Source organism: Ursus maritimus, unplaced genomic scaffold, assembly GCF_017311325.1.
Source record: "Ursus maritimus isolate PB19 unplaced genomic scaffold, ASM1731132v1 scaffold_21, whole genome shotgun sequence".
Taxonomy (NCBI): domain Eukaryota; kingdom Metazoa; phylum Chordata; class Mammalia; order Carnivora; family Ursidae; genus Ursus; species Ursus maritimus.
In genome coordinates this window covers 989,084-1,003,307 of record NW_024424564.1, presented here as the reverse complement: position 1 = coordinate 1,003,307, position 14,224 = coordinate 989,084, and the positions used below count along the sequence as shown (strand labels likewise).

General features: G+C 48.1%; 3 protein-coding genes across 6 annotated transcripts in view; 2 read left to right on the top strand and 1 right to left on the bottom strand.

The window, feature by feature from the left end:
• HSD17B6 (hydroxysteroid 17-beta dehydrogenase 6) overlaps positions 1-1,046 on the bottom strand; it is a 56,814-nt gene extending 55,768 nt beyond the window's left edge. For both annotated transcript variants that reach the window (XM_008683695.2, XM_008683725.2), the window contains exon 1: positions 936-1,046. The gene's annotated coding sequence lies outside the window, so the exon portion shown is untranslated. The remainder of the gene's footprint in view (positions 1-935) is intronic.
• Positions 1,025-14,179, top strand: LOC103656377 (nascent polypeptide associated complex subunit alpha). 3 transcript variants are annotated; one of them, XM_008683755.2, is made up of 8 exons: positions 1,025-1,136; positions 2,000-2,071; positions 11,248-11,333; positions 11,517-11,594; positions 12,414-12,560; positions 13,205-13,333; positions 13,744-13,866; positions 14,054-14,179. In XM_008683755.2, exons 2-8 carry the CDS (start codon positions 2,002-2,004, stop codon positions 14,066-14,068), a joined length of 648 nt encoding a protein of 215 aa, XP_008681977.1. In that variant the 5' UTR covers positions 1,025-1,136; positions 2,000-2,001; the 3' UTR covers positions 14,069-14,179. The 3 variants fall into 3 exon arrangements, with proteins under 3 accessions (XP_008681977.1, XP_040493081.1, XP_040493082.1); XM_040637147.1 differs by having other exon boundaries at positions 13,744-14,101; XM_040637148.1 differs by having other exon boundaries at positions 1,035-1,136; positions 1,910-2,071; positions 13,744-14,101.
• Positions 2,082-11,309, top strand: LOC103656366 (nascent polypeptide-associated complex subunit alpha, muscle-specific form-like). Its single transcript, XM_040637146.1, has one exon. The coding sequence runs from the start codon at positions 4,623-4,625 to the stop codon at positions 10,134-10,136; it is 5,514 nt and encodes a 1,837-aa protein (XP_040493080.1). The 5' UTR covers positions 2,082-4,622; the 3' UTR covers positions 10,137-11,309.
• Positions 14,180-14,224: the final 45 nt, after the last annotated feature.

Below are 14,224 nucleotides of genomic sequence, written 5' to 3'. Positions count from 1 at the left end.
ATATATTTTTTTTTTTTTTAAGTTTATTTAAGTAATCTCTACACCCAGCATGGGGCTTGAACTCATGAACCTGAGATCAAGAGTTGCATGCTCTTCCAACTGAGCCCGCCAGGCGCCCCTACACAGTTCTTGGGCTTAATCACTCCAGAATATTGCCTCCCCTACCTGAAAAAAAATTCAGAATTTCTCATTCCTGGTAAACTCCACTATTTCATTTACTCCTAATTTATTAATCCTCACTTTACAAGTAGTTTTCAAAGCATAACGTCACTGCTTCCCTCAAAAGGCAGCCACAATTGTCGTAAACCCTTTAGCTCAAATAGTGCTGGCTGGTTTAGGTAATGTATTTGCTGAGTCCTTTGTAGGGCTGAGGGAGGCCATGGGGATCAGGACCCATGGCCTTTTCATTAACAAAACACTGAATTTACATTCTACTCTCAGGAATCTTAAGTATAAAGCATGAGCTCTTAACGTGGGGCCTGGGACTATTAGAATGGATTCGTTTTAGGATATCTATTTGCCCAAAACAGCAGGCAAAAAGAACTGTATATGTGCCTATGTTCTTTTTTCTGAGGAGTGTAATCGAATAGTTTCAACATCGGTCTAAATTGTGTATTCCAAAAATAAAATAATTAAGGGTTAACCTAAGGCACTGCTAGCTTACACTGATGTGACTACAATCTGTGGCGTTCGATATTATTTGGTATCTCCTATTTCCCTGCATTAGTTGAAAAAGGGAAATCAAAAAGTCACTAAAATACCGCTGTGGCTACTTTACTGACCAGAGGCCAGAGGTTGCTTCTCTCAGAACAATTTTCCTTTGGGTATCAAAAATGCCTCGACTTGGGGCACCGGAAAGGGTCGGCTATCTACGGAGTGCACGGCTCGGCGCTGAGGTTCCTGCCAGGCCAGCGCGTCCCGTACTGAATTCTTACCCTTATTTAGACCTCGGCACCACCCCCGTCTGGGAACGGTAGGACGGGTCACTCGTTAAAGGAAGTGACTGCCGGCAGCTCCTGACCCGGAATCGGATCCTGGTCCCGCCCCCTCCGCCAGGCTTCCTTCTGCAACAGGCGTGGGTCACGCTCTCGCTCGCTCTCTTTCTGCCGCCATCTTGGTTCCGCGTTCCCCGCACAGTAAGTCCTGTCTTCGCCGCTACTGTATCCGCAGCCATCCGCCTTTCTTGCGGACTGAGCCGCCCCAGAGACTGAGAGCTAAGGGGAGTTGGAGGTTTTATGGGGCTGCTGGGTTCCTACTCGGCCCTGGGAAGTGTGGCCTTGGGGCCTCCGGACAAAATGGGGTCTGCGGTTGATATCCTGGCAAAAGCAGGGCAGAGAGGCCGCGTGCCTGGCCTGGAGGCCAGGGCTGGGGAGATAGAGCCGTTGCGGTGTTGGGGGCGAAAGCGGAATGCGTCTGCTGTTGGGAACAGCTTCACGAGAACCCAAAGGAGGTTAAGGGGGTCACAGCCTTGGAACACCCCCACCACCACCACACACACACACGCCGTTCTTAATTGTGACAAGCGAGTGTTGGGACTTAGGCACCCCCCTTCCCCTCCTGGTTCCCGAAAGTCGGCAAACGGGAGACCTGGTGGTCCCAGCCCAGGCGGCGTGAGTGTAGGAGGGGAGGTGGTGCAAGGTGGCGTCTGAAGTCTCCCGAGGTCGGGAGCCAGGCTGGCGTCCTCTCCTCGGGTTGAGAACGCAGTGGTGACTGTTGCCTTCGTGGGATTTGGAGTGTAGAGTGAAAGGAACCCCTGGGCACTGGAAGTCCGTTCTCTGCGGAGTAAAGAGAGGTAGAAGGTGATTCGCTTGATCCGAGATCGGAGGGTCACGTCTTATTTCTTACCTATTCCCAGCTGCTTTGGGGAGGATTGTCCCGACACACCCTCGTGATTTTTTTTTCTTAACAGCCCTTCGCAGAGTTTTTAAGGATATTTGACTCTGGGCTGGGCAGCAGAACGGATCCCAGTCAATTCAGGCCTCCTTTTTATTCTCTTCAGAAATGCCTGGTGAAGCCACAGAAACCGTCCCTGCTACAGAGCAGGAGTTGCCACAGCCCCAGGCTGAGACAGGTAGGTTCCCCTGGTCCCCTTACTGTTCGTTAAAATTGTAAGACCTAAAACCATTTGGTGGGTAAAATGGCAAAGGGCATACCCTCCGGTTTTTCAGAGTTAACTCATTAAAGATGGCTGTAGCTTTCCCAGGGAGGAGAGAATCCATGCTATTAACTGCTGCCCTGGAGGGACTTCATTAGGGATTGGAACATAAACAGTATATTTAAGATCCAGGAGCGTAAAAAGCTCCCAGGCCTCCTTCGTAGGTTATGGCAGCTGCCTCACAGGATGTTCTGTGGAGCCCTCACCTTGCACAGGAAAACTGAGCAGGGACGGGGCTCGGTGATTCTTACCTATTGGAACTGGATGACACACTTGCAGGCCAAGGAGACCTGAGCTTTTGTGAAGTTCCAGCCAGCAAGTTGCATCAAGGTTTTAGATGGCAGAGCTTGGCATTGTGCCCTCATCACATGTCTGGATGAGATGTGTGCTGGTGGTAAATGTGTCCTACTGGGCCCCACGGCCCTCCTAGGTTGGTTAACTTACTTTATGGGTTGGTGCTAAGATGTTTCTAGTGTGCTAGAATAAGTGCCTGCATCGACAGCTTGCCTGGAACCCAAGATTGAAATAAAGCTTTCCTTTGACTGCTCTTCAGCTTTGAAACTGATGGATATAAACAGTGTAAAGGCAAGTTTTGAATCATGGTGAAAATACTTCTCTAGAAAACTTGAGAGGGGGTAGTGAAAAAATATTCAGTGATATTCTTGCTGCATCAGTTGTGCTGAAATAAATGAAGGGACTCTTCAGGCTATAACTTCCATCTTCACTTTTTCTTACTGTAAATTTTTTTAACTCCACCTGTCACTTAAGGGTAATTCCGTTCTCTTTCTGGAATTAAAATAGAGTTGTTTATAGTTGAAAGCATTGAGGTTCTCTTTCCCCACCTGTCTGATTTTAGCAGCTGAAGGGATTAATACTGCTGCTAGAAAAGAAAAAGGAGGGGGCCTCTAAGCTAGTGAACAAGCTATATGAAATCCTTGAAGTACAAGGGACTTAATGGAAGGAGAAAATAAAGGACTGGTCTCGAAAGATCCTGTAATTTGGTGCTAACCAAAACCTTATTGAACAACTTGATTTTACAAATGTGGAGACTGAAATTCAGATGAATTTAGAATAATCTGGTTTCAAGTTCATGCCATTTGCTTCTGAAGTCATCTTTAGTGCTGCTAAGCTTATTTCTGAATAGTTTGAGCTTGACAGTAGGTTTAGTAATATTAAGGGAGTGCCAGTAGTAAAACACTGAATTTTTTCTGTAACTACAATTAAGTAATTATTACAACAAATGCGAAAACTAGCCCAAGGAATTGGTTGTGGTGTCTGAAGCAAGTAGATTGGGCCTTATCCCATCTTGAAGTCCAGTCAGAGGAAAACATTCTAAGTTTCAAATTCTCATTCATATGTTTGGAGACATTTACACTATAATTGTAAGACTTTGACCTACCAACTCTCCAGGAAAAACTGGTTGAGCCACCTGTCTTTTCTGTAGTAGGATACTCTAACAATTTTAGAATTACTGGTTGAATAAATTGTGAATTTTTATCATTCAGAAAATCTTTTACTGAGCTTTACTGTAGTGCTGAACATTGGTCTATTTTGGCAGAATGACATACTTATCCAGTAAGGGGTGGAGAGCCAATGTATTCTCCACTCCAATTCCCTACTTCCAAAATAGAACCACAGTCTGGTTTAACAAGTTGGGCTACAGTTTCATAATACAGTCCCTACCCTTGTGACTAAGCTCTCTCCCTGGCAGTCTAATTCATCTTAAATTGATGTCTGAAGAGCTAACAATACCTAGGAAGGTGTGTAGACATTATAAAGTGCAACCCATTTGTGGTTGGTTTTTTGCTTGTTTTGGGTGAGTGGGTAAACTGAGGCATAGGGAGGCAAAGTGACTTAGTATTTAATACTTCACATAGAATTGTGTATTGACGCCACCTTCCTAAAACTTTATTCTAAGAGATTTTTCTTGACCCGGTGAAAGCCTGAGCATATAAAGACTTGGTTTAGTTTGGGGGAGGGGGGTTGTTTTTGTTTTTGTTTTTCGTTCAGTTCCGCCTGCCCATCGTTATCACCACTCACTGCCTGCCTTGTTCCAATTTTCAGTGTCTGTTTCAGTTAGTTCGTGATCCTTGACAGTAGAACAGCTATTCTACTGGTATTCTGTGGCCTGTAAGAAAGACTTTGGATTCATTCAAGGAGGGAAGGGAGGCACATCTGGGAAAGGGTAGAAAGCATGCTGTTCCCAACCCACTCCTAGGCCTGTGCTCCCCATTTAGAGACTAATAGGCTGCTTAGACTGTTATCTCCACCTTAAAATAGTTTGCTTTTTTTTTTTCTTTTTCTTTTTTTGGTAGAACTTGGGAAATGTGGGAGATGGGGAAAGGGTTGTATTCTTACTCGACCACTGAAGTATGTTTGGGGAAGGTTGCTGTTGCCTGTCACCTTCGTCTAATCCTGTGTGGTGACTTTCAGTCTCAGATTAAAAATTCCGTGTTTCCTGTGAGGCATGTTATACCAAGTTGGGCTGCATAACTCACCTTTGTTTTTTTCCTTCCCTTTCCTTCTTTATCCCCTTTTTTGCTTTTCTCCTCCAGCTGTGCTTCCTGTGTCTTCAGCCTTGAGTGTCACTGCTGCCCTAGGGCAGCCTGAATCTGCCCTTCCCCCTCCTTGCTCCCTGGCCCCCCAACAATGCCCTCTGGCAACCCCTAACCAGCCTTCCCCATTCCTTTCTCCCTCTAGTATTGTCTCAACCCCTTTTGAAGCTCCCTTCTCCCAGTCATCCTCTGGAACAGCCCTGCCTTTGGGAGTTGGTCCTTCCCCCACTGACACCCCAACTTTCCTACCAAACCTAATAGGGCCTCCCATCTCCCCAGCTGCCTTAGCTCTGGCCTCTCCCATGATAACTCCAACTGTGAAAGGTGCCCGTTCCTCTTCAGCTCCCTTGGCTCTGGTGGCCTTGGCTCCCCACTCAGTTCAGAAGAGCTCTGCTTATCCTCTTAACCCTCTTAGTTCACCTCCTTTGATTGCTATGGCTGAGTCCGGGTCAGTGACGTCTCTGTCAACTCCCATTGCTTCCTTGGAACCAAAGACCTCTCCTGTTCAAGCCCCCCTGCGAGTAAGCCCTAATCCAAAAGGCACCCCCATCCCTCCAGGTATAGTCAGTGCTGTTCCTTCCCAGTTTGGAACTCCCTTGGCCTCTGTTCAGTCTGGAGTAGCCTCGTGTCCTCAAATGCCATCCGCCACTCCCCCAGCCATCACTCCCCCTCAGTTCAAAGACATGCCTATTTCCTCAGCTCTGACTTCTACGAAAAACCCTGAAAGCCTCAGCCTAGAGGGACCCCTTAGTTCACCGGCTGCATTATCGCTTTCAACCCAGTCTGTAACTGTGGCTCCCAGCGTCCCTCCAGTTTCCCTCACTTCTCTAGGATCTCATCTTGCACCTTTACATCAGAGTTCTCTTGGTTCTCCTATTCGGCCCTTAGGTCAAACAGGCCCTAATGTTCTGTCAAATCCTCAGGTGGATACCATTTCTGCAGATCATTCTCCTGTAGGGGCCTCTAACCCTTCTCAGAGATCTGTAATTCCTCCACTTCCTTCCAGAAATGAGGGGGTTCCAGCTTCCCCTCTGGCTCTTTCTGTTGAGAAAGACCTCTCTGCCGTCACTGACATAGCCTCCTTCAGCCCTTCTGGCTCATCAAATGTAGCTGCCTCTTCTCCATTGTCTCCTACAGCCTCTCTCATTCTCAAAGGCTCTCCTAATGCCACTCATCATCAGCCTTTGGTGGCCCAAATTCCTCCTCCTCCAGGGAGTCCAAGCTTGAAAGAAGCTCCTGTTTGTGCTGTTGGAGCCATCCCATTTGTTATGACTAACCCCTCTACAATTTCTGCAGCACCTACTACCTTTGAGGTAGCTTCTTGTATGTCTCCTCCAATTTCATCAGGTCCCATAAGTAGTAAGGACTCAGCTTCCTCAATTATGGCTCCTGTGGCTCCCAAAGAGTTTTCTACTCCTCAAGTAACCCCTCTGGGAATACCAGTCCTCCCTCCTGTGTCATCCTCTGAGAACCCCAAAAGTCTCCCTGCATCAGCATTGGTAAAGTTACCAACCCAAAAAGATACCCAAACTGAACCTCCGTCTCCTGTTAAAGGAGCTCCTTTTACACCAGCACAGGCAGGACTCACTACCAAGAAAGACTCTACTCTAATACCATTGGCCCTGGCAGCCCCTAAGAATCCCCCCTCTCCCCAAAGTACATCATCATCTCTGGAGATAGCTCGTTCTCCTGAAGGCACCTTAGCAAAGAAAAGCCTTGTAGAGCCTCTCCCTGTAGTTACGCCAGCCGGTACTGTTCCCTCTCCTCTGGGCGTTAACTCCCCAACCTCTGTAATCAAGACAGATCCTTGTGCAAGCCCAGACCCCACTAGTCTGTTTCTCAAAAGTTCTCTCACTACCCCAAACATAGCTACATTTGCTTTGGAACGTGCTGCTGCTGCTGGGGTGGCTCCTGCGATTACCAAAGCTACCTCCACTCCTGCTACTACGGCCAGCCCTTTTCTAGGAGATGTCTCTTCAGCTCATAAAAACCACCCAGATAAGAAGGGTAGTTCCACTCTTACTGTTTTACCTTTGGTTCCTCCAGCCTCTGAAAGTTGCCCTGTGGCTCCAACTGTGACTTTATCCCCCCAGAATGTTTCTGCTTTTCCAGCTGCCATGGCGCTAGCCCCTGAAATTTCCAAGTCCGAACCCTTTCCCTCTGTTCCTCCTCAAGGTGCAAAGAAAGTTCACAGTATTTCTCATACCTCGGCATTGGCGCCTGTGGCTTCCTCTCCTGAAGGGCACCCGGCCAAGGACTCTGGTGCTTCTGTTAATGCATCTTCTGAAGGAACTTCCTCAGCTGACTCTCCATCTCCTTTAGGGACTAGTGTGTCTCCTCAAACTAAAAGACATCCAACCAAGAATGGTTCAGCTCCTTCTACTACCTTAACTCTTTCTCCTCTTTCAAAAACTGTTCCTGCTATCCCTGATACTCCTGCTGCAAATCACTCATCCCCTGTTTCTCCAGTTGAAGCTTCCTTTCTTCCAGAGACCAGTCTTTCTTTTCAAGTCCCTAAAGGGTCACTGGCCGAGAAGCATTCCCCCACTCCCTCCCCTAAAGAGACTCCAGTTACCCCATCTCCCAAAGAGGCCTTCACTACCCCAGCTGTGGTTCCTTCCTCCCCCAAAAGAACCCCAGCTACTCCATCTCCCAAAGGGACCCCCACTGCCTCAGCTGTGGCTCCTTCCTCCCCCAAAGGGGATCCAGTGACTCCTTCCTCTCCCAAAGAGTCCCAAGCGGCTCCAGCCACCAAAAGAGCCCCAGCTACTCCATCTCCCAAAGGGACCCCCACTGCCCCACCTGTGGCTCCTCCCTCCCCCAAAGGGGGCCCAGGAACCCCATCCCCTGAAGAGACCTCCACTCCCCCAGCTAGGACTCCTTCCTCCCCCAAAGAGTCCCCCGCTACCCAGTCTTCCAGAGGGGCCTCCACTGCCCCAGCTGTGGCTCCTCCCTCTCCCAAAGAGGGCCAAGCAACGCCATCTCCCAAAGAGACCTCCACTCCCCCAGTTATGACTCCTTCCTCCCCCAAAAAGTCCCCAGCTATCCAGTCTCCCAGAGGGAACCCCATTGCAGCTCCTCCCTCCCCCAATGACTCTCAAGCAACTCCAGCACCCAAAAGAACCCCAGCTATTCCATCTCCCAAAGGGGCCCCCACTGCCCCACCGGGGGCTCCTCCCTCCCCTAAAGGGGGCCAAGCAACCCCATCCCCTGAAGAGACCTCCACTCCCCCAGCTATGACTCCTTCCTCCCCCAAAAAGTCCCCAGCTGCCCAACCTCACAGTGGGGGCTCCACCTCCCAAGCTGTGCCCCCTCCCTCTCCCAAAGAGTCCCAAGCAACTCCAGCCCTCAAAAGAGCCCCAGCTACTCCATCTCCCAGAGGGGCCCCCACTGCCCCAGCTGTGGCCCCTCCCTCCCCCAAAGAGTCCCCAGCTACCCAATCTCCCAAAAGAGCCCCAGCTGTAGCTTCTCCCTCCCCCAAAGGGGGCCAAGCAACCCCATCCCCTAAAGAGACCTCCACTCCCCCAGCTATGGCTTCTTCCTCCCCCAAAAAGTCCCCAGCTGCCCAACCTCCCAGTGGGGCCCCCACCTCCCAAGCTGTGCCTCCTCCCTCTCCCAAAGAGTCCCAAGCAACTCTGGCCCCCAAAAGAGCCCCAGTAACTCCATCTCCCAAAGGGGCCCCCACTGCCCCATCTGTGGCTCCTCCCTCCTCCAAAGGGGGCCCAGGTACCCCATCCTCTAAAGAGACCTCCACTCCCCCAGCTATGACTCCTTCCTCCCCCAAAGAGTCCCCAGCTACTCAACCTCCCAGAGGGGCCTCCACCCCCCAAGCTATGGCTCCTTCCTCTCCCAAAGAGTCCCAAGCAACTCCACTCCCCAAAAGATCCCCAGCTACCCCACCTCCCAAAGGGGCCTCCACTGCTCCAGCTGTGGCTCCTCCCTCCCCCAAAAAGTCCCAAGCAACTCCAACCCCCAAAAGAGCTCCAGCAACTCCATCTCCCAAAGGGGGCCAAGCAACCCCATCCCCTAAAGAGACCTCCACTGCCCCAGCTGTGGCTCCTTCCTCCCCAAGAGAGTCCCCAACTACCCAGTCTCCCAGAGGGAACCCCATTGCAGCTCCTCCCTCCCCTAAAGAGTCTCAAGCAACTCCAGCCCCCAAAAGAACTCCAGCTACTCCATCTCCCAAAGGGGCCTCCACTGCCCCAGCTGTGGCTCCTCCCTCCCCCAAAGGGGGCCCAGCAACCCCATCCCCTAAAGAGACTTCCACTCCCCCAGCAATGACTCTTTCCTCAAAGAAAGCCCCAGCTGCCCCATCTCTCAAAGGGTCCCTTACTCCCTCAGCTGTGACTCCTTCCTCCCACAAAGAGTCTCCGGCAACTCCAGCCCCCAAAGGGGCTTCCACTCCCCCAGCTGTGACTCTTTCCTCCCCCAAAGAGTCTCCGGCATCCCCAGCCCCCAAAGGGACCTCAGCAACTCCATCCTCCAAAAGAACCCCAGGAGGAACCCCATCCTCCAAAGGAGCCTCGGCAACTCCGTCCCCCAAGAGAACCCCAGCTACCCCATCCAAAGGTGCCCCCACTCCCTCATCTGAGATTTCTCCCTCACCCAAAGAGGCCCCTACTTCTCCAGGTTCAGTCACATGTCCCTTGGGGTCCATTGCCCCTCAGGCTTCTAAAGGCCTACCAGCAAAGAAAGGCTCCACAGCTCTCAAAGCAGGACTCGTTGCCCCAGCTCCAGAAAGTGCACCGGTTATCACACCTCCCTCTGAGAAAGGTCCACTGGCCAAGAAGAATTCTGCTTCTTCACCTCCTGTGTGCCCAGACCCTTCAGCTAAGAATGGTACTAAAGGACCCCTTTCTACAATGGCTCCAGGACCGCTGACGGTCTCTGCTCAGAAAGGCTCTTCAAAGACTCCCAAAACCCTCCCTGTTTCTCCATTAAAAAGCAAAGAGTCTTTTCATTCCCCAAAGAGCCCTTTGACTCTTCCTCTTGAGTCTGTGACATCTACTCCTCTAGCAACAGCTTCCTCTGAGAAGGTCCTTCCTAAAGCTGGATCAGCGTCTGTCCCTCCAGCACCCACCCCGTCAGTCTCTCTGCCTCTCGCTCCCTCCCCAGTTGCCCCTGTGCTTCCTAAACAGCAGTTTCTGCCGTCCTCACCTGGGCTGGTGCTGGAATCCCCCTGTAAGCCCTCAGCCCCTGCTGATGAGGATGAGCTGCCGCCTCTGATTCCCCCGGAACCAATCTCGGGGGGAGTGCCTTTCCAGTCGGTCCTCGTCAACATGCCCACCCCCAAACCTGCTGGGATCCCTGCCCCAACCCCCTCTGCCAAGCAGCCTGTTCTGAAGAACAACAAGGGTATTTGCCTTGGTTTGCTGTGTGCATGGTGTGTCGCCCACACCCCTCCTGGGGCTACCCACCAATACTAACCCTAGGATGCGCCGCTTTCTCCAGTCTATCTGCTTGTGTTTGGACATAGAACATAGAGTGATAATTTTAAATGCAAAAGCTCTCGGAATGTGAAACAATCTTGGTTTTCATCACCTCAGTCTGTTTCATATCATCTTGTTATAATATGGTCCAAGCTAACCCTGGATCTGCCATCTTTACCTGGATGATCTGACATTGAAAACCAAGACCTCTTAGACCTTTTAATTTGCTCTAATCTCTACCACATAACTAACCTTGTCCCTGGGCCTGGGATTTGCTAAAATGTTGGGAAATCTGGAACTATTCGAATTTCCTTTCACATCTTAGATTTAATAATGACCAGTGCCCAAGGGACTCCCTTTTCAAGACTTCTTTTCCTAGCCTGAGAATGGTGCAGGTGTATGCTTTTTTCTCTCAGTAGTCTTTATTGATGCTTGGCCTTTTGATTGAGGTAAACTTAAAATACGTGAGTTATATTTGGAAGAAATGGGAGAGGTCACAGGACAGTCTCTAACAGAGGTGACTGTTAGAACTGCAGGTTGGCAGTCATTGAGACTCTTCAAGCTATGTTGATGAAACCAGACTGCTAGGGTAAGTGGTTTGAAAATAAGGCTATACGTGTGTACACAACTGCTTCTGGCCTTCCCCTAGTCAGTATAAAGAATGAGGGGAAAGTGTCCTCCCTGGGCTGCCTCCACAATGTGATCTTAACTGTTTTTTCACTTAAATGTATCTGGAGATACCTTGTCTGCCAAAACCTTTTGGGGATGGTTGGGCTGTTGGATAGAATTTGGAGTTATGGAGGTCATTGATGTTGGCCTGTGCCAAGTGAAGACCTTGAGAGAAAGGAAGAAGTTATTGTTAATAAACTTGCTTGGCTGTAATTAGTAATTACCTCTTATTTCTGGGGCTGGGTCTTTAATAGATGTGTACACACTAGTTTATGGCTACATTGGAGGCTGTCAAGCTGGCTTCATACAACTCAGTTGGTTTACATTTAACTTTGTGAGGTCTAGCATAAGCCAGTGACCTTTAGTCCAGGCAGGCTATGGTGAGGTGCCTCCTCCTTATAATGTACTGTAAAATAGTAAAAGTTATTTGTCGTCTCAGGGTCTGGAACAGAATCTGACAGTGATGAATCAGTGCCAGAGCTTGAGGAACAGGATTCAACACAGGCAACCACACAACAAGCCCAGGTGGGTGTTCTCTTACTTGCTGGTCAAAGTACTTGAGTCAAGAAAGCATTGAAGAACAAGGGTTGATAGAGAAGTTGACTTAAGTATTTGGAAATGTGAACCTTTTCATAAAGGAAAACTTCATGGGGATTGTGACCTCTGGGCCTTACATTCCGTTTATTCATAGCTGTGTTATCTCCTTAGCTGGCAGCAGCGGCTGAAATCGATGAAGAACCAGTCAGTAAAGCAAAACAGAGCCGGAGTGAAAAGAAGGCACGGAAGGTAAGATTTTAAGTTATAAACAAGGATTAAAGGTTCTGATGAAGCAGCTTTAGATAGGGGGAACTGTGGTGGTAGAATCATATTTATTTAAAGTGTTAGAAATTACTATGGCAAAAAAAACAAAAGTTAGCCTGGGAAGAGGCTTTGCTTTGTTTTTGTTTGTGTTGTTACTTTTTTGTTTAAATTCAATTAATTAACATATAATGTATTCTTGGTTTCAGAGGTAGAGGTCAGTGATTCATCAGTCTTTTCTCTTTATTTCCCCCTTAAGATTTTATTTTATCTTTTTGAGACAGAGAGAGCGCAAGCTGGAAGGAGGGTCAGAGGGAGAGGGAGAAGCAGACTCCCCACTGAGCAGGGAGCCCAATGCCGGGGCTTGATTCCGTCCTGGGATCACGACCTGAGCCAAAGGCAGATGCCCAACCTACTAAGCCACCCAGGCGCCCCAGTTCATCAGTCTTATATACTACCCAGTGCTCATTACATCACATGCCCTCCTTAACGTCCCATCACCCAGTTACCCCATCCCTCCACCACCACCCCCTCCAGCAACCCTCAGTTAAGGCTTTGCTTTGGATATAGTTATTACTATGTTCTTTATTTCCTAAAGCTACTTCTTTTTTAAAAATCTTATTTATTTGAGTGAGAGAGAGAACGTATGCAGGGGGAGGGGTTGAGGGAGGGCTCCATCTCACAACCCTGAGATACGACCTGAGCCAAAATCAAGAGTTGGACATTCAACTAACTGAGCCATCCAGGTTCCCCTCCAAAGCTACTTCTAGAGAAGTTGAAAACCTGATGTTCTTTTCTATTCCTTAGGCTATGTCCAAACTGGGTCTTCGACAGGTTACAGGGGTTACAAGAGTCACTATCCGGAAATCTAAGAATATCCTCTTTGTCATCACAAAACCAGATGTCTACAAGAGCCCAGCTTCAGATACCTACATAGTTTTTGGGGAAGCCAAGGTAAAAGAAAGTTTTCTTGGATGTGCTCTAAACCGGGGTTTCTCAACCTCACCACTATCGATAGTCAGAATTGGATAATTCTTTAGTGTGGAATTTGGGGTCAGATGATTCCTTGTTGTGAAGGGGTTTTCCTGAGTGTTACAGTTGTTTTTTTTTTTAAGATTTTATTTATTTATTTATTTGATAGAGAGACACCCAGCGAGAGAGGGAACACAAGCAGGGGGAGTGGGAGAGGAAGAAGCAGACTCATAGCGGAGAAGCCCGATGTGGGACTCGATCCCAGAACGCCGGGATCACGCCCTGAGCCGAAGGCAGACGCTTAACGACTGAGCCACCCAGGCGCCCCTGGGTGTTACAGATATTTAGCAGCATCCTACCCAGTTGTGATAACCAAAAAAATCTCCAGGCATTTGATAGATGTCCCTGGATGACAAAATCACCTCCCAGTTGAGAACCACTGCTTTAGACATAAACTAGTTCTCTTTGTACAGTGATATGTAATCTTAGTGAGGGCACAATTTAAAGCTATGTAGTAAGTTAACCTGAAGTGGTTTTAGAGTGAGAGTTTGGAAAAAATATAAACGATTTATTTCATTTACTGCAGACTAATCTATTCACTTAAATCTGTATTTTCTACCCTATAGATCGAAGATTTATCTCAGCAAGCACAACTAGCAGCTGCTGAGAAATTCAAAGTTCAAGGTGAAGCTGTCTCAAACATTCAAGAAAACACACAGACTCCAACTGTACAAGAGGAGAGTGAAGAGGAAGAGGTATATAGGGAAATCTTTTATACTTTTAATCCTCTCCAGATAGTATTATTTTGTGTGGGGTTTATTTTAGGATTTTTTTAATATTATATATATAATTATTTATAATATAAATTTATTATTTATCCATGAGAGAGAGAGAGGCAGAGGGAGCCCGATTCGGGGCTTGATTCCAGGACCCCGGGATCGTGACCTGAGCTGAAGGCAGACGCTTAACCAACTGAGCTACCTAGGCACCCAGTATTGTTTTTGTATTGACGGGTGCATTCTATATTGCTTTCGGGTCTCAAACTCAATTTACTTAATGAGTTTCTGAGTTATATTAAGAACTAGATTCAAGAGACTCCTGACTCAGAGAACTGCTGGAGTTGTTCTTGGCCTTTAGGTTATTGTGCTTTTTTTCCTTCTCTTAGGTTGATGAAACCGGTGTAGAGGTTAAGGACATAGAATTGGTCATGTCACAAGCAAACGTGTCAAGAGCAAAGGCAGTCCGAGCCCTGAAGAACAACAGTAATGATATTGTAAATGCTATTATGGTAAGTGTCCAAGCCTTTATTCCTTGACTTCTTCTGCCCTGACCAGTTATGGGTGACTTTATTTTCTGAACTTAATATCAGCCAGTTAGAAAGTTTCATTCCAAAGCCTATACTGAGTTACTCGTATTTTAGTGGCCTGAATTCTCAATTTGCCTATGACTGCTTCTAATGATCTCTTTTCTTACAGGAATTAACAATGTAACCATCTGAAAACGAGGACTTTTTTTTGGTGTTTCAAAAGAATAACTGCAGCTTGGTTTGAAATTTGTACTGTTTCTATCATTAATAAAGTTATGGCTTCTTGTTGGATGAACTCGGTGCTTGGTCTCTCCCCCCCCCAAAAAAAAAAACCACATGA

Excerpts from the sequence above, each read along its gene's own strand:
- LOC103656377 (XM_040637147.1), top strand. The coding sequence starts at position 2,002 with ATGCCTGGTGAAGCCACAGAAACCGTCCCTGCTACAGAGCAGGAGTTG. Across the intron at positions 11,334-11,516 it reads CAACCACACAACAAGCCCAG|CTGGCAGCAGCGGCTGAAAT; the intron begins GTGGGTGTTCTC and ends TTATCTCCTTAG. Across the intron at positions 11,595-12,413 it reads GTGAAAAGAAGGCACGGAAG|GCTATGTCCAAACTGGGTCT; the intron begins GTAAGATTTTAA and ends TCTATTCCTTAG.
- LOC103656366 (XM_040637146.1), top strand. The coding sequence starts at position 4,623 with ATGTTATACCAAGTTGGGCTGCATAACTCACCTTTGTTTTTTTCCTTC.